General features: G+C 40.9%; 1 protein-coding gene across 5 annotated transcripts in view; it reads left to right on the forward strand.

The window, feature by feature from the left end:
• RANBP17 (RAN binding protein 17) overlaps nt 1–24,804 on the forward strand; it is a 332,066-nt gene that overhangs the window by 282,769 nt on the left and 24,493 nt on the right. For all 5 annotated transcript variants that reach the window (XM_047786458.1, XM_047786108.1, XM_047786195.1 and 2 more), the window contains 3 exons: nt 2,646–2,860; nt 5,120–5,258; nt 19,167–19,333. In XM_047786458.1, coding sequence (XP_047642414.1) covers nt 2,646–2,860; nt 5,120–5,258; nt 19,167–19,333 — 521 coding nt within the window. The remainder of the gene's footprint in view (nt 1–2,645; nt 2,861–5,119; nt 5,259–19,166; nt 19,334–24,804) is intronic.

A 24,804-nucleotide genomic window follows, 5' to 3' on the forward strand; every position in this document is an offset into this window, starting at 1 on the left:
ATATTGAATAAAGCTGAATGGGAGTGAATAAATGACGTGATCGCACCTTCTCTTCCATGGTCCTGCATAGCCACCAAGGAATACTGGCCCCTGAGCACAATGAAATATAGTTTCCTTTTTCAAAAGTACTACTTCACTCATTCTACTTTTGCAGGGTCAGAACTGTATATACTAATTAGTGTTTTAATGAATGGAGATGTATCTAAAACAGTCCAAAAGACATGTGCCAAATTGCAACTTTAACACACAGATAAAAGTTGTGATTCTAAATAATTAACCCTTCTTGAGCGTAGGGTTATCCAGTCCTTTGCAGCCAAAATTTTTCCCCAGGAGTTCCTGCCCTGGCTCAGTGGTTAATGAACCCTGCTAGTATCCAAAGGATGCAGGTTCAATCCCTGACCCCCGCTTAGTGGGTTAAGGATCCAGCATTGCTGTGAGCTGTGGTGTAGGTTGCAGACGCAGCTCGGATCTAGTGTTGCTGTGGCTGTGGTGTAGGCCAGAAGCTACAGCTCCAATTTGACCCCTAGCCTGGGAACCTCCATATGCCGTAGGTACAGCCCTAAGAAAAAAAAGCCCAAAAAAATTGTTTTCCCCATTACAGTTCTTGGTCTGCCTATTCTATCTCATGCTGAAGAATATAGGCTCTTTACTTGCTCCATAAAGACATCAGCATAAGAAATCCCCAAAAGATGACCCAGTTTTCTCTGTTTGACCCCGGCCGCCTCAACAGACCCAGAATATGTAAACCACCACCCCTAGCACCAAACTACCCTAGCTTTTTCCCTCACGTGTAAGCAGTGCTTTCCTTGCCTGGGAAAGGGCAGGAGGGGAAGGGTCGACCTTGATTTAAATGGCATTGAAGGCACAGGTAGAAGAGCAGTGGCTGAGAACTGTCCTCTCCCGCAGGACCCGGCTTTTACAGACCCTCATTCTGTGGTGGTCTCTCCTTTAAGGGCCACCTAGGAACCTGCGATTGCTCCCAGGGAAGTAACCTGTTCTGTGATGTTTTTCCCACACTGCTCTCCTGCCCAAGCAAAGTCAGTCTCTTCTATTCCCATAAGCTCTTTGACATGCCTCTCTGATGCTGATTGTCACGTTGTGTAAGGTTATTTATTTACAAATGTATTTCTCCCACAAGACTGAACTTCTTTAGAGCAGAGACTGCATTTCTTTCATGTGTGTATCCAAGCACCTCAGATGCAGTAGCAATTGAGTAAATGCTATCATATGGAGTGGGATCTTATGAAACATGCAGTATCTTTCTAAGGTAAGTGAGGATGAGATCAGGAGAGAGAGTACAGAATGCAGCATGGAGTGGATTCCAAGATATGCTTTGGCCTTCTCTACAATGGTGTTGTCACTCAAATGTATAGACTATAAGCAAAGCCACGTGGCTTTGAAGGATGCACAGAAGATGGAAATGTTTCAGTAAGGCAGATAAAAAGGAGGAACCGTTCACCCTGGGTTGGTCCTGTTTCATGCTCTGAGAGAATTTTCCTAGTCCTTCTTGGTCATAAGGGCTTGTAGTTCTAGACACAGAGCAGGAAAGAACAAGGACAAGCTGAAATCAAGTAAAATTTCTCCGTCTGTTAGTCACGTCTCTATTCACAACAACCTTCAGAAAGTCATGGCTGCTGCTTCACTTCTACCTTCCAAGTCTCATATAGATTTCTCTTTTGCTCAATTCTAGCCCACAATTGTACAGGGAAATGAGTTCTGGGAAACTTAATTCTTGTTTAGCCCAATAGACACAATGCAAAACCACAACAATATGCCTCTAAACTTTGTAAATTGAATTTCGTTTCAATTTTAGAAGCGGTACTTACTTGAACAGGAAAAAGCAGACCTAAGAAAGATGTATGAGTGTATAATTTTTTACAGTGCATTCTTAAATATTGCCTAGTAACATGTCTTACTAGTGTATGTTTTAGAAAGAAATTGTTGGTTGTAAGTGCTAACAACAAAAAATTGTAAGGTGATTATATAAACATTCCTTTGTCTTTTGGTGGTTAAACATAGAATTTAAATACAGTTTTTAAACAATTATCTCTTCAGATCTTCTGAAAAAGAATCTAAGGAGAAAAAGGAAGTAACATTTACAGTGCACTGTGCCAAGAACTTCTTACGTGTCTTGTTTCACTTAATTCATGTACCAAACCTGTGATGCTCCTACGAGTGAAGTAACTCAATATCAAGTTCATGCACAAAGGTTGAAAATTGACCCCACAATTTAGAGTAACTTGTATGTCTAAGTTATCTCTTTCTCCTGATGTAGTTATCTAGTCCTACTTTTTTAAACTTCTTCTTAAAGAAGAGAGAACATATATATCAGAGTATATAAAATGAACTGATCTTGAGTACACCTCAGTGAATTTTTATCTCTATATACTCGTGTAATCACCATCCAGAAGAAAATAGAAACCTTTTCCCGTGCCCTTGATTGTTTTACTTGGGCCATTTGTACTTCGCAGGTCAACTGCCGTATGTATTCGTATCTTTCATTATGTGGATGGTGTAATTCTTGGAACAGTGGGGGGGAAGCGAACATTGGCAGTAAAGTGAAAATGTTAAATACTGTGCCTTATAACTGCTTTGAATTACATCTACTTATATCACTTTCTCTTTCTGCTTTTACCCTAAAACAGGTAATCAGATCCTGTCCCTTGGGAGTCTCTCAAAAGATCAGATTTATCCAATGAAACTCAAGGGCATCTCCATCTGCTATTCAGCTCTCAAATCTGCCTTGTGTGGAAATTATGTCAGCTTTGGCGTCTTCAAGTTGTACGGGGACAACCATTTTGACAATGTACTCCAGGCCTTTGTCAAAATGCTGCTGTCAGTGTCCCACAGTGACTTGCTAGTAAGCAATCATGCATCATGGAAGTCTTTGTGTGAAACGTGAAGTAACAGCACCACAGGCTTGGATTGGCTGTGAGGAACCCAGGGAGTTCAAATAGCGCTAGAACATTTTATGGTTTAAGGCAGCATCTTGATTTAACTTACAGAATTCGAGCAACTGCAATAGCTGTATTTATATCATTAAATGTGCAGTTTTGAAAACTGCGGCTACCACCTCCTGACCAATTGGTCGTCTAGAGTGTTCTAGGTTCTCTATCTAGAGAAAGCGTAATTAGCAGTTTCACTTAATCGCTTACAACTCAACTCCTCATTCAAAAAAGGTCTGTGTTTCCTGGAGCAGAAAACGGACGACAGGATCTTCTCCTTCCTTTGTTTCTATTCTGTCTACTTCCCGTCCCGTTTGGCCTGGCTTTCCGTCAAAATTCTGTTGCGGCGGACAGAGTGCTGAACTGGAAGTTGCGCAACCTGGTATAGAGTCTCAGCTCGGCCACTCACTGGCCATTTACCCTGAATAAATCACCTTCTCTCTTTCTCCAGGCTTCAGTGTCCTCTCCTTTAAATGACTAAAGTAAACAAAAGCCATCTCTAGGTCCCTTTTCTACTCTACCATCTAGTTTCTGTGATTTACGAGAGTGGTTTGCAAACGTTGAGGCCCGTCAGAATCACTGGGATGCCTGTTGGAAGTCACATTTCCAGGCTTCTCCACGGAGCTGTGTCATTATCAGACTTTTTAAAAAATATCTCTACCTGATTACACAAAAGCTAACATATGCCCAGTGTGGTTGCAGTAATTGCTTTAGTAACACAGCCAAATTCATGCCATGCTTATTCGTTCAGGCTTTCCCACCTGCTCCCAGTCCAAGGTTACAGGTAAGATCTGAGGGGTCTTTGTTAGTCAGCCTGTATGAGAAATGCTCCTTGGCCTTCGAATGGGCTAGTGGCCCCCTCTTCCACCTTTCTAGGCCAGTCTTCATGAAACCACATGTCAAGCCAAAATTGTCTAGCCTCTTTTCAGTAGAATGGAAGATTCATTGAAGGCTGCTTCCACTTGAGTCAGATCTGCCATGTGTTACAGCTTTCTCGTTGAGGGAACTCGTCTCTCCAGTTGAGGTCCACCAAAAAAAAATCCTCATGTGGTCCAAGAATTTCTCTGATTTGTTCTCTATAGACAAGCAAACCTCTAACTCAGTAATCTCAAAATCGAGGGTGTGTAGTTGGTCTCCCTTAACACACATTTTTTAAATGCACATTTGAGGACTTCACTCCAGAGGTTTTCATTTTGCAAGTCTTTTTTATGTCTTTTCTTTTTTTTTTTTTTAAGGGCTGCACCAATGGCATATGGGAGTCCCCAGGCTAGGGGTTGAATAGAAGCTGTAACTGCCAGCCTACCCCACAGCCACAGCAACACGGATCCAAGCCGTGTCTGTGACCTACACCACAGCTCACAGCAATGCCGGAACCTTAGCCCACGGAGCAAGGTCAGAGATCAAACCTGCGTCCTCATGGATGCCAGTCAGATTCATTAACTGCTGAGCCATGATGGGAACTCCATAGAAAACTGCATTTTTAATAAGCACCCCATGTGATTCTTAGGGAGGTAGTCTTAATCGCACTTTAATAAATACTGCTCTGCTGTGTTTCTCTTATGAGTGTTGTGCTTCTTTGATACTGGTTTGAGTTTCATTTGAGGTTTTTCTGGTATCTTTCTCATGCACTTATCTTTTGCCTGTGGTGTATGGTAAATATTAAGCCATTTACCGTTATGATTTAGTTAGATGGGTTGACTTTGTGTAAACACAGCAGACTGTGATGCCAAATCCTTTTATAATAGCAGATTTCTTGATGTTAAAAAAAAAGGTTGCCTGGCCACTATTAAGTTGCTGTTCAGTGTTACAGTATTCCAGCCCAGGAAACTAATTCACAGTCTTCTAAATTCCATACTACAGAGATTTTACTTTCCCTTAAGTGTTAACCATGTAAGCCCAAATCGAACTTACATACAATGCTGTGCTATCCCTTTAAATTAGAATTTCTGGAGATCAAGAGATTTTTATTGGAACCCCTTTAAATATTGATTTGAGAATCATTGTCATTTGTTCCATATATTTATTTTAAATATCTTTGTTTATATATTTATGTTCATTTTGTGTATCTGTGTGTAAGTAAGGCCCCAATTTCCAATATGATAAGTGACAGTTTTCACTGGACTGTCACATGTCTTTTGCTTCCCTCTGTCCTGACATTTGTATTTCTGTTGCAGCAATATCGGAAACTGAGCCAGTCTTACTACCCACTCCTGGAATGTCTCACCCAGGACCACATGAGCTTCATCACCAACTTAGAGCCTCCTGTACTCCTCTATGTTCTCACATCTATCTCAGAGGGACTCACTACTCTTGGCAAGTATCATGGAAAACATTGTTTTCAGAGGACGTACTTTATTGTGATCTCTCTCTCTCCTTTTTTTTTTTTTGTCTTTTTAGTGCCGCACCCGCGGCATATGGAGGTTCCCAGGCTAGGGGTTGAATTGGAGCTGTAACCACTGGCCTACGCCAGAGCCACAGCAACGCGGGATCCGAGCCACGTCTGCAACCTACACCACAGCTCACGGCAACGCCGGATCGTTAACCCACTGAGCCAGGGCAGGGACCGAACCCACAACCTCATGGTTCCTAGTCGGATTCGTTAACCACTGCGCCACGACGGGAACTCCTACAGTTTCTTTTTAATCAACTTTATTAAGGTATAATTTACCCATAGTCATAAAAATCATTAATTTTAAGTGAGCAATTTAGTGATTCCTGGCAAATGTATATAAAGTCGTGAATGACCACAACCAAAATAATAGAACATTTTTATCACCACAAATAGCTCCCTCGTAACCCCTTCTCATCAATCCCTTCCCCCCAGTTCCAGCCCCAAAGAATCACTGTCTCTCTCCCTATAGTCTGCCTTTCCAAGAATGTCACAGAAGTGGCGTCATATAACATAGAGCCTTTATGTCTGGCTTCTCTCATTTAGCATAATGCCTTTGAGATTTATCCATGTTGTTTTGTGAATCTTTCTTTTTTCCTATTGCTGAATGTTATTCCATGTATGGATTACTGCATTTGTTTATATTTTCACCAGCTGATAACATTTGGGTTGTTTCCATTATTTGGGTGTTTGAAACAACGCTACCATGAAAATTCATGTACAAGTCTTTCTGTGGACAAATATTGTTTATCTTGAGTAAAAACCAGAATGGAATTTCTAGGTTGTGTGCTAAATGTATGTTTTTTGTTTTTGGTTTTTTTTTTGTCTTTTTGCCTTTTCTAGGGCCGCTCCTGTGGCACATGGAGGTTCCCAGGCTAGGGGTCTAATTGGAGCTGTAGCCGCCGGCCTACACCACAGCCTCAGCAACGCCGGATCCTTTAACCCACTGAGCAAGGCCAGGGACTGAACCCACAACCTCATGGTTCCTAGTGGGATTCGTTAACCACTGCGCCATGACAGGAACTCCTAAATGTATGTTTAACATCATAAAAAACTGCCCGAATTCCCACTGTGGCTCAATGAGTTCAGAGTCTGATTGTAGCTGCTCAGATCACTGCAGAGGTGCAGGTTCCATCCCAGGCCTGGCACAGTGGGTTAAAGGACCTAGTGTTGCCACAGCTGTGGCTCAGATTCAGTCCCTGGCCTGGGAACTTCCATATGCCACCGGTGCAGCCAATTAAAAAAAAAAATGCCAACCTAGTTCCCAAACTGATTGTTCCATTTCACTCCTCTCATCTTCCAATTGTCCTGTATCGACCCTTATACTCGCTCTTATCAGTTTTTACGTTTAGCTATCCTTGTGGGTGATTTAGCCATCCTTGTGATTTTAATTTGCATTTTACTAATGAATGATGATTTGAGCATCTTTTCTTGCTTATTTGCCATTCATGTATCTTCTTGGTAAAGTATTTGTTCAAATTTTCTGCCCATTTTTTTAACTGGATTATTTATCTTGGAAGAGTTTATTATATATTTTGGATACAAATCTTTTATCAGATACATGTTTTGCAAATATTTTTTCAGCCTTGGCTTGTCTTTTTTATTTTCTGTACAGTGTCTTCTGAAGAGTAAAAGTTTTCAGTTTTGAGGACGTCCAATTTATTACTTTTTTCTCTTACACTTCTTGTCTTTTGGGTCCTGTCCTAAGAAATCTTTACTTAGTCACCCAAGGCCATAAAGGCTTTTTCTATGTTTTCTTCTAAAAGTTTTATAGTTTCACTCTTATGTTTAGTCTACAATCCATTTCAATATAATTTTTGTATTCAATATTATGAGATAAAAGCTGAGATTCTTTTTTAATATATGGGTATTCAATTGTTCCAGCATCTTTTGTTGAAGAATACTCTCTTACCTGTCAGATTACCTTGTGCCGTTGCTATACGGTCCTAATTTTATCACAAGTCTTTTTTTTTTTAGGGCTGCACCCCCAGCATATGGAGGTTCCCAGCCTAGCAGTCTAATTGGAGCTACAGCTGCCGGCCTGCATCACAGCCACAGCAATGCCAGATCAGTGCTGCATCTGCAACCTACACCACAGCTCATGGCAACACCGGATCTTGAACCCACTGAGTGAGGCCAGGGATTGAACCTTCAACCTCATAGTTCCTAGTTGGATTCATTTCTGCTGTGCCACGATGGGAATTCTTTTTTTTTTTTTTTTCCCCGAGTCTTAAAATCAGATAGCATAGCCTTCTAACTTTGTCTTTCTCTTTTAAAATTGTCTTGGTTATTCTTGGGTCCTTTGTTAGAAAAAAAAAAAAATGAGCAGGAGATCTTTTATTGAGTTGAATTGAGTCTCTAGCCCAATTCGGGGAGAACTGACATGCTAGCAATATTGAATGTTCAGTTCCTGAAAATAGCATATCTTTCCATTTATTTAGCTCTCCTTTAACTTTTCTCGATAGCATTTTTGTAGTTTTGAATTGTGTCTTCTCCATATATTTATGACAAAGCAGTTTATGTTTTTATGCTATTGTAAGTGGTAGTGCTTCTCAGTTTCTATTGTTTCTGCTACTGTGTAGAATTGCAATTGATTTCTTTGTTTCTTGGCCATGTAGCCTGTAACCTTGCTAAACAGACTTCTTAATTCTGATAGCCTTTAGTATATTTTCTGCATAGATATGTCTGCAAATAAAGGTAGTTTTACCTCTTCCTTTCCAATCTGTATGGCTTTTTTTTCTTACCTTATCACCCTTGCCAGAACCTACAATACAGCATTGAATAGAGGTGATGGTAGCAAACATTCTTTTTGTCTCCAGTGTTACAGGGAAAGCAGTCATTCTTACACCATTCAATAGAATGTTAGTTGTAGGTTTTTTTGTAGATGCTCTGTATCTTGTTAAGGAAATTTCTTGCTATTGTAGTTTTCTGAGAGTGGGTGTTGAATTTTATCAAATTCTTTTTCTACATATACTGAGATGATCATATTTATTTTCTTTTTTGTCCTGTTAACATATTATATAACGTTAATCATCATATTGGTAGATATATGAATGTTAAAAAAACAACCTTGCATTCCATACCTGGTTACAATGTATTGTCCTTCTTATGTATTACTGGATTCAACTTTCTAAAATTTTGATACAGATTTTTACATCTGTGTTCCTGACAGCTGTTGATGTCTTCTTCTGTAGTTCTTCTTTTACAGTTTTCTGTTCTTCTCATATTTTTGCCTTGTTTTAGTGTTGGCCTAGGACCCTTATGAAATGAGTTGGAAATGTTCCCTCATATCCTGTTTTCTTAGTGAAACCATTAGGCCTAGATTTGTCTTTGTTAGAAGGTTTTTAGCTATAAATTAAATATCTTTAATGGATATAGGACTATTCCAGTTACGTATTATATCTTGAGTAGCACATGGTCATCTGTGTCTTTAAAGGAATTTGTCCGTTTCACCTAAAGTCCATCTGACATTACTGAAGGAAAGTTGTTCATAATATCCTCTTATTATACCATTTGATTTCTGCAGGGTTCCTCTTTCATCCTTGACATTGGCAGTTTTGTTTTGCTTTTTTTTTTCCTGATCATCCTGGCTCTAGATTTGTCAATTTTATGCAAAGAACCAGCTTTCAGTTTTCATTGATTTCTCTATTATTTTTCCATTTTTTATTTCATTGACTTCATGTGTGATCTTCATAATTTCTTTCATTTTGTTTGCTTTTCCTTTCCTAGTATTTTCAGGTAGAAGTTGAAGTCACTGATCTTAGACCTTTTTTCTTTTCTAATATACACATTCAGAGCTCTAAGCACTTCTATGACTGTAACTCACAAATTTTTATATATTTGGGGATTTTACCTCTTCAGTTTTAAAATGTTTCCTAATTGCCCTGGTTATTTCTTCTTTTACCAATGAGTTGTTACTTAGAAGCACATTGTTTAACTTCTAATCTTACTGTTACCGATTCTAATTTTTTTTTTTTTGTCTTTTTGCTATTTCTTGGGCCACTCCTGCGGCATATGGAGGTTCCCAGGCTAGGGGTCGAATCGGAGCTGTAGCTGCCGGCCTACACCACAGCCACAGCAACGTGGGATCCGAGCCACATCTGCAGCCTACACCACAGCTCACGGAAACGCCGGATCGTTAACCCACTGAGCAAGGGCAGGGATTGAACCCGCAACCTCATGGTTCCTGGTCGGATTTGTTAACCACTGCGCCACGACGGGAACTCCCTGATTCTAATTTAATTCCATTGTAGTCATAGGATATACTCAGTGGTTGTTATAACTTTTATATTTATTGTATCTTTTTTTATCCAAGATATAGTGACTGCCCCATGGGCACTTGAAATGAATGAGTATTCCATTGTTGTTGGGGAGACTGTTCTCCAAGTGTCAGGTCTAATTGATTTATAATGTTCACATTTTCTGTATTTCTACTGGTTTTCTTACCTGTTTGTTTTCCTTTCTTTGTTTTTGTTTTTGTTTTTGTCTTTTCAGGGCTGCACCTGCAGCATACGGAAGTTCCCAGGCTAGGGGATGAATTGCAGCTGCAGCTGATGGCCTATGCCACAGCCACAGCAATACCGGATCCCCAACCCACTGAGCAAGTCTAGGGTTTGAACCCACATCCTCATGGATACTAGCCAGGCTCATTACTGCTGAGCCACAACGGGAACTCACTGTTTATTTGTTTCCTACTTGTCCTATGAATTACCAGGAGTGAAGACCTGAAGCCTCTAACTATTCCTTTCAGTTCTCAGCTTTTATAGAAAATATTTTGAAGCTCTGTTATTACGTGTATAAATATTTAGAAATATTATATCCCCTTGATTAATTTACCCCTTTATCACTATGAAATAACCCTCTTTATCTTGGTGATAGTCTTTCTTCTGAAATCTGTGCTGTCTGATATTACCATCCTTTCCATCACCCTTTTGATTAGCGTTAGTCTCTTTTTCTATCTTTTCACTTTTAATCTTTCTGCGCCTCTGTATTAAAGTTGGTTTCCTGTAGACAGCAGGTATTTTCTATTGCTGTTGTAACAAATTTTTGCAAACTTGGTAACTTAAAACAATGTAAATGCACTGTCCTATAGTTCTTTAGGTCATAAATCTGACATGGGTCTCACCAAGCTAAAATCAAGGTGTCAGCAGAGCTGTTTTCTTTTCTAGGAGTGAATCTATTTCCTTGCCTCCTCCAGCCTCTAGAGACCACCTACATCCCTTGGCTCATGGCTCCTGCCCTCCATCTTCAATGCCAGCAACACTGAATATCTCTGGCTATTCTTCCATGGATGCGTCTCCTGTTGGTTCTGACATCTTCTACCTCTTTCACTTTTAAGGACCTTTGGAATGACCTTGGGCCTACCCACATAATCAAGGATAATCTCCCTATTTTTAGTTCAACTGATTAGCAACCTTAATGCATCTGCAACCTTAGTTACTCTTTGCTGTGCAACTTTACGAAATGCAAATTCCTGTGCCCACCACAATGAGGCCAGAGAAACTGAAGCATGGGCGTTTGGAGCAAAAAAAGGTTTATTGCAGAGCTATGCAAGGAGAATGTAAGGCTTATACCCCAGAAAACCCCAAACTCCCTGCAGGATTTCAGCAAAGCATTTTTAAATTACGGTGAAGGAGGGGTGTGGTTGGTTGGTGAGGACTTCTTGGCGTTGGAGTCCTTTGTTCCTGTAGCTGTCCACAGAGGTCATGTCACCACATTCCCATAAACCTCTAGCCAGACAAATGTTAAATGTTATTCTCTGTTCTGCAACTTTTTCTCTCTGTATGAATGGAAAAGTGTTATATCCTTAAAGGTCAGAGCCTGAGAATGGGCTATCTTGTGTATTTCAGGCTATGGGAAACTTTCTTTTTTTTCTCAGGCCACCCTCACAGCATATGGAGGTTCCCAGGATAGGGGTCCAATCAGAGCTGCAGCCACTGGCCTACGCCACAGCCATAGCCACGCCAGATCCTTAACCCACTGAGCAAGGCCGGGGATCGAACCCACAACCTCATGGTTCCTATTCGGATTTTTTTCTGCTGCCCCACGATGGGAACTCCTATAGGCAACATTCTTAATAGAAGCAGAAGCAACAGAATACAGTGGTTAAAGTAAAAGAAACAAATTTAATATGGAGTCAGATTTGTTCTTCCCTATTATATGACCTAACACATTCACAGGTTCTAGGGATTAGAATATGGACATATTTGCCTAATATACAGCATATAGTTGGATCATGTATGTATACCAAACCGGACTATCTCTGCCTTATAAATCATGTTTCAGCCATTTACATTCAGTGTAACTGTCAGTATATTTGAGTTTAAATCAACAACATTGCTATTTGTTTTTCCCCTCTCCTACCTGAGCTTTGTTCCTTTTTCTTGCCTTCTTTTGATTTGGATTAATGAAATGTTCTTTATGAGTCCATTTTATATCTCCTATGAGTTTACTAGCCTTACTTCTTTCTTTTTAGTGGTACTCTAGGATTTACCATCCACACCTTCCAATAATATCATCAGAGTTCGCATTCAAATAATTGCAGTCTACCTCTCTCCCTCTAGCTCCACTCCTTCTGAAACTCCAGTTACACATGTGTTCTCTCTCTCTGTTATGTTGTTCAGAGACTGGAGAGGACTCCTTTGCAGACCTCCAGAGCTCTCTCCTTGTATATTTCCCACTCTCTGATATTCTGCCCACAAGTTCGACCTGCCTCACCCTCCCCAAATTCTACCTGTTTCTCTTCAACTCAGCGAGACCACTTGGCTTTGTTTGGATTCCCCCTTCCTGGCCTGTAACCTGGAAACTGCTTTGGGTAATAAGCTTGAGCAGTTATGTGGGTAGTATCTCATTTGTTCCCCTCCTCTCTGATTTAACAGTCCTATACAGCTTCTTGTGCAGTAATTGAAAAACATTGTTCAAATATTTTGTCCTGTTGTCTAGTTGTTTATGGCAGAAGGAAACATTCTCATAGCAGTTAATCCTTCATGGGCAGAAACCGAAGTCTTGTCTTTTATTATTATAGTTTGTCTTGACATTTGAAGATTTTTGAATTGGTTGCAGATGGCTATGTTGTTCTCAAAATGTGCTGTTAGGCCCAGAATCTGCATTTTAACAAGTCTCAAAGGAATCTTGACCAAGTGGCATCGTGGAGGGAATACTGAACTTGGATTTAAGTCCCAGTGCTGCCAATGATGAAGCGTATGACCATGGACATGGACTCTGGGACCTTCTTCATAGGTCCCCTTGACTCATTTCATTCTCAGAACCACTCTGCATACCAAAACTGGGATAAATACATGAATAACACTGTCCTTATTTCTTATTTGATTGTAAGCTTCCCATGTGACAGGAACAGTGGCTTGGACACCACTTTTTTCCCAATGCAGCATGTAGTAAGTGCTCAATAAATATTTATTGAATGCATTAATTAGATAATATCATTTTCATAATGTAGATGAATAAGCTGTTACCCAGAGACGTGAAACAACTTGCCTAAGGTCATACAACTAACAAGTGCTGGGAGTGGGAGTCTTTCTAACTCCGAAAACCCATTCCTCTTCACCTCATCACCCAGCTAGATCCACCTGATGAAGGTCACAGTTTGGCAGGTGAATTGTGCCCTCTGTCTTCAAGAAAGAGGATTATTTAGACTCTTGAAAGTAACTACTTGGGTTTTTCCTTTTCCAACAATGATAAAATTGCCAAGAGGCACTTACAGGTATTATTTGAGTTACAAGTTCCCCCACAGTGGCTTGATGGGATCCGCGGCATCTCTGGAGCCCTGGGACGCAGGTTCAATCCCCAGCCCAGCACAGTGGGTTAAGGATTCTGCATTGCTGCAGCCTCAGTGTAGGTCATAGCTGAGGCTCCAATCTGATCCCTGCCCCAGGAACTCATATGCGAACTCCATGTGCCTGGGATGGCCAAAAAAGAAAATTGGATTACATGCAGGTTTCAGTTCTACTGTAGCCTCAGTGGGAAAAATGAAAAAAAGCCACAAAAAGGTTGAACCAGTGACTTGCTTAATACACTTAACATAATATTCAATTTTTTTAGTTAATCATTCACTAGTATGTTTAGAGTCCGGCCAGCTATAATTTGGGGAAAGGGAAAGGTGAATAAGAAAAGTGGTTATATTTTCACAACAACAACAACAACAAAAAAGACAAAAAAAAAAGGAGTTCCCGTCGTGGCGCAGTGGTTAACGAATCCGACTAGGAACCATGAGGTTGCGGGTTCGGTCCCTGCCCTTGCTCAGTGGGTTAACGATCCGGCGTTGCCGTGAGCTGTGGTGTAGGTTGCAGACGCGGCTCGGATCCCGTTGCTGTGGCTCTGGCGTAGGCCGGTGGCTACAGCTCCAATTCAACCCCTAGCCTGGGAACCTCCATATGCCGCGGGAGCGGCCCAAGAAATAGCAACAACAACAACAACAACAACAAAAAAGACAAAAAAAAAAAAAGAAAAGTGGTTATATTTTCCATCTCTTTAATCACCCATCCACCACCACCACCACCTACCCCCCTACTCTCACACACAGAGCCCAGCATGGGGCTTACGAAAAGCTGCTCACAATGACTCTCAACTCTTTCATTTATCAATTGCGCACATGCCCTGTACTAGTTCCATTCTAGACCTTGACAGTACTGAAGAGGCAGATGAGGTCTCTGCTCCAGTGAAGTTTATATTCTAATAAGGAGAGATAAACAATAAACACACGCACACAAGAAAGTGGCAAGTCATGATAAGTGCTCAACAAAGGCTCAAAATAGGATAACGAAAAGGGAGTGTTTGTGTGACTTTTAAAAGTGTCAGGGAAGCCCTCTGCAGATGAGCCGTGGCAGGGATGGGGACGCATTCCAAGAAAGCAAAGGATGGCCCAGAAGGCAAAACAGGAAAGGTGGGGGCAAGAAAAAAGGTGAACCAACTGGAAGCCATCAGAAATTTGCCCATCAAGCTCACTATTAATGAAATGTCCATTAGTAATTAAGAGTATATTGTTCGTTTGAACACATTCTTGAATGGAATAGAGTAAATATTATCAATGTATTACAGGAGTAAAACATTCAGGAGATTCTAGAAACCTCGTATAGTAGTTTCTCCCACCAAAGACATGCTAAAGAGAGGAAGGCTATGGATGAGCTAAATAGAACGACAGGCGTAATGTTTCCGGGGTTGAAATAGCCAGGAAAACAAATAAGAAGCAAACCTACTAGTGTTGGGCCCTATGTTACAATCTTTTCACAGTTTGTCCCTTTAGTTTCTCAAAACACCTTGCAGAGTAGGTGGTTTCAGGCACATTTTACAGAGGTGCAAATTGAATCTTCGTATAGTCAAACATCTAGAAAATATAGATTCAAATCTAAACCACTGCACCACTCAAACAGGCCTTTTGTTTCCGAAATCGCCTTTCACACTGCCTTTTTCCAAGACCTTCATCCTCCCCTCTGCCATGGTGAGAAATCTTAAGTGGAAGCCAAATTCCAGTTCGGCCCCGTTATCATTCTTCTGATTCTCAGTTCAGCAACTCTTTCCTTTACAGTTAACTTTTCAGAACAGCTTCCCATGGTGGGTCCTGGTGAATAAGAGGACCGTTAATGATGCACGTGCTTCCTGGGGAGACCAGTTGCCAGAGAAAGGGGACAGGTGGTTGTTTTCAGCATCAAACAAGTTGCTAGAGAGGACAGGGTGCCTACTGGGCTTACAAATTCTGTCCAAAATTGTCTAAATCCTAGATGATAAGATTCTAAACACCAAGAAAGAGAACAAGATACCAAATGCGTGACTTCTGTCCATCTTTTTATTTCAGGACCATTTCATTACTTGAATCTCACACAATAGCTTGAGCTGCAGATAAAGAAAACCAATAATAATACATAGTCCTCACCACTATTCATTCTGTTTTTGATAAAATGCCCCATGATCCTTATGATTCCACACTTTTCAATCTATCCTGAGCTAACATTTATCCTTTTCAAAGCCCCCAACCATAAATCAGCCATAATGGAAGCTCTTCTTCTTGCTTTTATTGCAAGGATATATGCTTCAACTTTCATGTCTAAAGTGTTTACCTGGCTTTTTCAGGTAAAGCTGACTCAGTAGATTGGAACCTTTTAATGCAACCTGCATGGCATGTGGTCACCAAATCTATGTGAAGTCTTTATAATTTGTGTGTGATTGATAGCATATTGCTCTTCGCTGGGGAGGGGAAACCATATCTACTTCCTGCTTGCTTCCTTTTGTAGATGTTAAGTTACTTCATCCATTTACTTTCATGATTGGGACTTTGTAGAAAAATGAAGGAAAAGAGAAAAACAAACAGGCTCAACAGGTCTGTGCCTGAATCTTAGGCCTGAATGTTTTCTACTGCATTGTATACTGCCTCCTCGGGTTATAAAACCAAAGCATCCTTTTCTGCAAAGTAACCCATTTAGTGAGGAGAGGTAAACAGTCAGTCAGTCATTCAAATGCCAAACTTTAGGAGGAAGTAAAAGCTCCTTTCTTGGAGTTCCCGTCGTGGCACAGTGGTTAACAAATCCGTCTAGGAACCATGAGGTTGCGGGTTCGGTCCCTGCCCTGGCTCAGTGGGTTAACGATCCGGCGTTGCCGTGAGCTGTGGTGTAGGTTGCAGACGTGGCTTGGATCCCGCGTTGCTGTGGCTCTGGCGTAGGCCGGTGGCTACAGCTCTGATTAGACCCTAGCCTGGGAAACTCCATATGCCGAGGGAGCGGCCCAAGAAATAGCAAAAAGACAAAAAAAAAAAAAAAAAAGCTCCTTTCTTGAAAGCCTAGAGCTCCACAGTTTCCCAAAACTATTGTCCATGCTCCTCTGTAGACCTCTGTTCAACCCTCGTGATCTCGTATCAGCTACCACTGTCCTCTATTTTAAAATGCATACATCTGTCTGTATTTCGTAGCTTTTCCCCAAAACCTACCTGTTTACTATGTTATTTCTAAAACAATGTATGTGAAAGTTTTTAAACTGCAGTGTTATATTGATTCTAGTATTAGTACTAAACAAAACTCAAGACCTTTAAAAAACTCTCTCAGATTAGCTTTGCCTGTCCATTCTGTAATTAACTCAACTGATGCTTCACCTCTAATCTGTGACGGATACACCCGTGTCTCAGCATCTTTAGAAATAAGTATTGCTTAAGAAGTTTATAATCTGGTGCTTCCCCACCCCACTCTCCCAACCTGCTTCTCTTCTGAATCTACTGTATTTGCTCATCATATTTTTTTGTTTTGTTTTTGTCTTTTTGCCTTTTCTAGGGCCACACCCGAGGCATATGGAGGTTCCCAGGCCAGGGGTCCAATCAGAGCTGTAGCCGCCAGCCTATGCCGCAGCCACAGCAACGCAGGATCCAAGCTGTGTCTGCGACCTACACCACAGCTCACAGCAACCCTGGATCCTTAACCCACTGAGCAAGGCCAGGGATCGAACCCACAACCTCATGGTTCCTAGTCGGATTCGTTAACCACTGCGCCACGATGGGAACTCCTGCCCTTCATATTTTTAATTGTTTGTCTTGTTATTTCTGTTACTAACCATAAACTCCCCAAGACTGTGTTACCGTTAGCCAAAAAATCTGGTCAGCGTCGTGCTCTGAATCAAAACCATGAACTTTGGATAAACTATCTCTGAGCTTCATTTTTCTCATTTGAAAAATGCAAATAATAGCACCTACTATATACAAGAGTGGTTATCAGAAGGATTTGAAGTGATATTTAGAGTATAAAGAAATCATGTCACTTACTTAAAAAAATATCTAATAACGCCTTTGTTACCTTTCAACTTAAATGTAAATGTCTTGGCCACTGGATACCCTCAAGCACCATCCAAAACTGCTCTGTCAGCCTTCTGTCTTCCAATTCCTCTACACACTCTTTCACTCAAACCCAGAGTCCTACTCCCTGACTATACCCCCTCTTTTCCCCATGAGGGCAAATTGGCAGTAATACTGTCCTTTTTTCTTCTTCCAGTTTTATTGGGATATAATTGACAAACGGCACTGTACAAATTTAAGGTGTACGACATAATGATTTGACTTACCTACCAGAATGATTACCGTAATAGGTTTCGTGAACATCCATCATCTCATGTAGATAGAAAAGAAAAAGAAAAAATATGTTTCCTCATGCTTCTTAGGATTTACTCTCTTAAAACTTTCGTACATCATATGCAGCAGTGTTCACCGTCTTTATCATGTTGTGCATTGTATTCCTAGTCCTTATTCATCTTGTAACTGAAACTTTATGCCTTTGACCGCCTTCCTCCAGGTCCCCCTCCTGCCTCCCACTGCCTCTGGTAACCACAAATCCGATCGCTTTTTCTATGAGTTTGTCTGTTTGTTTTTAAAGTATGATCCACCGATAATACTGTCTTAATTCCTGGTATCCACTATAGTCATTTGATATTTCTGAACATGACAAATGGTCACTGTGATAAGCCTAGTTGCCATCTGTCACCATGCCAGATACTATTATCGGCCATATTCCCCACTCTGTACATTTCATACCCGTGCCATTTATTTCATAACTGGAAATGTGTGCCTCTTCATCTCCCCCACCGCCTTCTCTCATCCCCCCACCTTCCTCTCCTCTGGCCGCCACCTGTTTGTTCTCTGTATCTGTGCCTCTGTTTCTCTTTATGTTTGTTCATGGTGTTTGGGTTTTTTTCGGATTTCATGTAGAAGTGAAGTCATGTGGTATTCGGCTTTCTCTGTCCGACTTACTTCACTTAGCATAATACCCTCTAGGTCATTCGTGTTGCAACTAAACATAGGAAGTGCTCAATAAACATCAGGAATTTCTAGTTATTTTCTTCTCATTCAACTCTGCAGATATTTTACGTATGATGAGAAAGGTTAATTGGCTCTTTCACAGTAACAACATAGCAAGTAGTTGGAAAGGAAGGAATTTGAAACCAGAGCTGCCTGGCTGCAGAATCCACACGTTCTCACTGTATTATGTACATTGTGCTAATATCTCCATGTAAAACATGTCCTTCCTTATATTTAACTGAAACTTTTCCAAGCCCATCTCAGGTGCTGCCTCCTTTACTAAACGTCTCTTGATCCTCATCCAAATGCAGTAACTCCCTCAAAATTCTCACAGTGGCATGTAACTCTTTTTTTTCTTTTTTTTTTTTTTTTGGTCTTCTTGTTTTTTAGGGCCACACCCGCAACATATGGAGGTTCCCAGGCTAGGAGTCAAATCAGAGCTGCTGGCCTACAACACAGTCACAGCAACAAGGGATCCAAGACACTTCTGCAACCTACACCACCGATCATGGCAACGCTGGATCCTTAACCCACTGAGCGAGGCCTGGGATCAAACCCGCATCCTCATAGATGCTAGTCAGATTTGTTAACCACTGTGCCAGGACGAGAGCTCCTGTCACTCATTTTTACACAGCACTGTCTTCAGTGACTTACGTAGTAAATCATGAGCTCCTTGACACCAGGCTGAGCGTTTCCCCTGAAGCAAAGTACTTTTGCACCAAGTTTACGCCCTGTTTCCTCTGAAGCACCGAGTAAATATTGAATAAAGTCACTTGAACGGAACAACGGATCATTAAGGCCACATGTGGAAACTTCTGTCCAGTGCAGTCCAGGAATCATTTACTTACTAGCACGTCTCTAGGCGGGGTCCGATGGTAGACATGGGGTTTAAAAAGATAAGCAAGGCAAAATCCCCTGTCCTCAAAGAATTTACAGTTCCATAAAAGTGTTTTGAAACCAGAAAGTTTTTTTTTTTTTAATTTAGGCATTACAGTGAGATGAAACAAACACTTTAGTAATGCAAATGAATTCTCACTTGTTGTTCACACAGATACAGTTGTCTCCTCCAGCTGCTGTACCAGTTTAGACTACATCGTCACCTACCTCTTCAAGCACATAGCAAAGGAGGGCAAGAAGCCCCTTCGATGCAGAGAGGCTGCCCAGGCCGGTCAGAGACTATTACACTTTATGCAGCAAAATCCAGACGTCCTGCAGCAGGTAACTGGCAGTTGGTCATCTGGTTTACGAGATAAGGGTTTCCCCAGAGCCAGTCTGGTCTCTGAATATCTGCTAGTGCACTCGGTCTCCCCAAGACTCTTTACCACTTATTCTCTAGGAGTATTTTTCCTGAAGGTAGAATAGTACACTGGCCTCAGGATTTCCCACCTTCCAGAAATCGCCAAGTCGTTCGTCTCACCTCTGTAAAGTTAAAATTCAGAAGGAGGCGGCCACCTCCTCCGGCGACAAGAGAAATAAAAGGCAAAGCTGGCGCTAGAAACAGTCCAGAGCCTCTAATGATGTCATCTCAGGCTCGCTTTGTGAATACTCTGGATGTTGGGAAACTACCATTTCCTAGTCTGTTCCAGTCAGCTTGCTGGGAACTTTCCATTCATCGTATGAGTTTTCCTATGTTAATGGGAGAAATGAGGTTCAGATAGGTCATATTTCTAAGAGCATTTAAGTTATAAGTAATAAAGCCCCAATTTGTTTATTTTTGAATATGTTTTAAATATTTGAATATCTGACTAGCTAATATGAATTAGATCCAAGGTCTTTTTTTCCTTTTTTTTTCTTTTTGTTTTTCTTTTTTTTTTTTTCTGTTTAGGGCTGCACTCGCGGCATATAGAAGTTCTCAGCTAGTAGTCGAATCGGAGCTGTAGCCGCCGCAGCAATGCCAGATCCAAGCCATGTCTGTTACCTACACCACAACTCATGGCAGGGCTGGATCCTTAACCAAGCAAGGCCAGGAATCGAACCTGCATCCTCATGGATACTAGTCAAATTCGTTTCCACTGTGCCATGAAGGTGACTCCCTAGATCCAAGTTTAATATTTTTTTAAAAACTCACTTCTGAAAAGCACAGTAACATCATGCATAAAAATAAATACGTATGTCAAAAACATTTCAAAGAGAATAATACCGTTTTGCCAAGGAGATAACCATCACTGTGATATTTTGCAGTTCTAAATTTGGAAAATGATATCTTCATACTGCTTCCAATTTTGTGTGGGGTTTTTTTTTGGTTTTTTTTTTTGTTTTTTTTTTTGCTAAATTATCTCCATAATAGTCTGTGGTTTGCAAATGTAAACACTTTAACATGGTCATTAGCCAGCAAGTAAGTTGCCTGCAATCAGCAGAAAATGTCAGTCTGAGCAAATAAATGATGATAGTGAATAAGACGGCTGTGGAAGAGGTTTTCTCCTAGCTGTCATTTTTTTGCTAAGTTTTTTCATCTTTATTTGTGGCGGTGTTTATTTTCCTAGAAGAGAGGGGTGTAATTAAGATTTTCGGTAAATCAGCAGAGGGCTCTAGGCCTGTAACTATTTCGTATGACCCTGGATTGTTACAGCATGTTGATGATAAAGTAAAGAGCAGGAAGGTAACATGCTTATTGAGGACTTTCTATGAACAAGGTACAAGAGCCGTTAAAACCCGTAAGACATAATTTCTCTCCATCAGTGAATGTTTTCTGCCAGGTTGGAAAGAGAGTCAAGCAACTAATGATATGATAACTGGGTTAACATAGCCATGACAGAGAGTGACACAGGAGGAGAGGCCTTGCAGAAACGTCTTCTCACTCAGATCCCACAACAACCCCGCTGTGTGGGTCTCATCCTCCCCCTCTTACGGAGCAGTAAGTGGAAGCAGGGAGAGGTCAGCTGCAAAGCGGAAGGGGAACCAAGGTCTCTTTGGCTCAGAAGCCCGAGTCCTCACCACTCCCTTACACGGTTGATTCGCAGGGCACGAGTTGGTGGGCCTAAGATCTCAGACTCACCCGGAATGTCTTCTCAAACTATACATTCTGTCCAGATTTGCATGCACCTCTCCTCACCCGTCCATCTGCGGTAGCCACTGGCGCTGTCAGGCGTGTCTGGCGCTGACTGTCTTCAGGTGTTTTGCAAGGAGGCTGAGAACCACAGACGTGGAGCATGTGGCCCGTGGAGAAAACAGATCCCCATGGACTGGCCTGCAATCAGACCCAGGCCCTACCCACCCTGGCACGTGACAAGCCAACCACTTGTCAGCACTCAGCCGTGACCACAATATTGTCCCATAAACTTTAGCTGAAACTTTCAAGGGGGTCGAAAATTTTAGTAAAAATCGATAGGCCGCGGTCCTCAACAAATACCCTCAGACTGTGCAGAACACCTAATGTGGTTGTGCAACAGACCATCAGGTTGGTCTTTACGCAAAATCACCATGTGTTGATTGGCTTAAGTAATTTCTGTGTGTTAATAATACTTGGTAACCCTTTACTTTATAGCATATGACTTAGTAGTGATAGATCTTTATTAACAGTGGAATACATTCTATTTATTTGGAATGTAGGCTTTCAGATAGCATTTTAAATATTAACGACGGGTCTCTGGTAGTCAGCATAAACATGATTTGCATTAGCACTGGCTTATATCATCTTGAGTGCCTCTGATGTCAACTGCTGGGTATAGCAATATGTGACATCATCTCCTTAGGTCACTGACAACTTTGACCTCTATTCTTATGCACAGTTTCTGTCGTCTCAAAAGCTCTTTTGAATTGATTTGAAATTTTGACTCTTCCCTTTATGAGGCAGTAAAATTGATAATTATTCAGATGGGAACTGAGCGCTGAGTGAAAAATCAATTCCACCCGCTCTCTGCTGCGTATAAAATTACTTCTGAGTCGGCCGGACTGAACGGATGGCCAGAGTAAAAGCAGCAGGCAGGAGGAGTGGGAAGAATTAGCTGGACAGAGCTAATAGCCTGAAGGGAGAGACTTGGAAAAGAGGGAGTGGGCCAGTTGGGGGTTATTATGAGCAAGGATGGGGCCCATTGATCATCTGTTTACATCAGCTTTCCAAGACCTTATAAATCAGCCCTGAAGAGCAGCAGAATCCAAGATTCGGCCTCTTACCAGAGGGAATTTAGATTAGATTATTCTCACTTTCACACTCAGATGAAAAGTGAGCCATTGATTATTCATTGGTTGCCCATTAACTGCTGTTTTTATAGATGATTTGCCTATCACAGGAGGTAATGAACAAGGTTGCTGCTTCATAACTTGAGGTTTCAGTTTTCAAGGCATCTGTGTCGGTTAAGTAATGCCTAACCCTGTTAAAAGGAATGGGTTACAAATTGCTTAACAGGGCTGAAAAACTAGACCCTAATGACTAATTGTGCCTGGAGTTTAGAGAGGGTTTGTCAGCTCTTTAAACTAAACGGATGCAATGATACTGCAATTATTTACTAGTTTGAACTGTTTCCCCCGCCTCCCTCAACCTGGACCTGTATTGCTGGAAGTATAATTGCACGAAGAGTGTCAATTCTAAATTACGAAGGTTATCTCCTCAAACTTCCATCGCGAATGAAGCACGAAGCCACATAAAGGGCTTTCTGAAGGCCTTATAGGCCTGTTTGTATGCAGCCGCCTGAAAAAGACATTTTAAGTGCCTCTCACATGAAAATGTGTTTATTACGACCGGCTATATGACTTGAGATTGTCAGTGTTTTTAAAAACATTCTCCATGGCGTTCTCTTGTGGTGCAGCAGGTTAAGGCTCTGGCATTGTCACTGCAGCAGCTTGGGTCACTGTTGTGGCTTGGGTTTGATCCTGGGCCCATACTGCAGGTGTGACCCAAAAAAAAAAATTTAATTCTCCAAATTAACCATCTTCCATGTTTTTTGCAAGCAAATCTAAATTCGCAAGCATTAAATTTAGTCCATTTGAAGATCTATAATTAATTTCAAGTAAGAATCTATTTCAAGTAAGAATTATTGTCAAACCAGCATTGTTTTAACTTAACACTGAGAAAAAAACAGTTTATGTATGTTAAAGGGAAAAAATTCCCATGTTTTTATGTCATTAGACAGATAAACTGAAATATTAAGAAGAGGCCAGTGGTAACACTGAGTGGGCATGGATCTGCTACAGTAATTTGGAAGATACAATTTCTCTGTAAAACTTTTTCAGTTTTCAGCCCTGGTGTTAGGTGTTTGCATCTATAACTCGGGGCTCAGAATTCACTCGGTTATATCACAGAGTGAAAGGAAGATCTGTCCAAATTAGGTAAACAAAAGAGCACGTTTTATAAAACTAGGGGGGCATCTGAAAGCTATGACTCATTCTTTTTCAGATTATAAGACTAAGACACTGATGCTGAATGCTTCTCTAAATCAGAATTTCTATTAAACCCACTGCTCTAGGAAAAATAGCAACTTCCATGGAAGTAGAACAAGAATTGTGTGATGATCCGTGTTACTGATTAGACTATGCATTAACTTATTAACAAGATTTTTTAGCACTTATAGTCTCTAAAATTTAAATACCTTGAATGGAGGAATGAGAACATTTAGGTTTAGATTTTTCTTAACCTCTTCTCTTTAACTATTTGGCTCAAGTCAGTGGTACTAAAAACCCAAAAAAGATTCTAATTATAGATATCCCCCCCCCCCCGGCCCCCACTTCCCTGTCTCTCCCCCTTGCTCCCTCCTCAGTCCCTCCCTCCCCCTTCGTGCTAACCTGGCATTTTTATTTAACTACAAATTGTGAAGAGCTGTCAGGAGTTATAAGAATCATACTTCAGATACTTCAGTAGGGACATAAGCTGAAAAGAACATTCACCCTTTTCCTCAATCAGTCAGTCAATCAATGAAAATTGCTTTTGTATAGTGCTCTTCGTGACATGCATCCCAAAGTGAATTACAGCAAAAGGGAAATCGTCGGCTCTTTTTTCATTTCTGTGTTTAGATTGAAACGGTATTGCTCAACATTTTGACATACTATACAAGACATCTTTCATACTTAAGATTCCATTCCATAATACTAAGTGGGAGAAAGTGCAGTCGCATATTTAACTGATGTTGAGATTTTGGCCTCTAGAACCTCAGCAAGACTCTCACAGTGAGAAACACTTTAGCAGATGAAATATATTCATGTCTCGCCTCTTAAAAAAATTAACCAGATTTTCTGATATTACTGTAGACATTCCGAGTGAACTCTAGGTAGAAAGTATGCTCATGATCCACTAGCTCAGTCTGGTTGATTTGCAACTTTACTGTCAAAAGTGTGGCAGTAGATTGATGTGCAAAACACATGCTGAAAGAACGTTTACAACTGGATCAGAAGATAACATGAATATAAAGGGAAGCCAAAGACAGGTCACTAGGCATGGCAAGTGAAAAATGGAAATAATAGAATTGTTTTTTGCACATGCTGCCGTATTCTCGGTCTTCTTCACAGCAATACACTTTCTGTTTATTTCTAGGAAAAAATAAAACTGACAAAATATCACAAGAGACAAGCTTAAGCTTTTTACATGTGTATTTAATCGGATTTAATCACCACAGGATCTCCGAAGCTGTAGTATTATGAGTGCCATTTTACAGATAGATAAACTAACTTCGCTAGGTTACTAGTCATCAATAAGGTCATATAGTCAGTAAGTGGAGAAACTAAACTTTTAGCCTAGGTGTGTTTAACTCCAGCATTCA

Source organism: Phacochoerus africanus, chromosome 1 (genome assembly GCF_016906955.1).
Source record: "Phacochoerus africanus isolate WHEZ1 chromosome 1, ROS_Pafr_v1, whole genome shotgun sequence".
Taxonomy (NCBI): domain Eukaryota; kingdom Metazoa; phylum Chordata; class Mammalia; order Artiodactyla; family Suidae; genus Phacochoerus; species Phacochoerus africanus.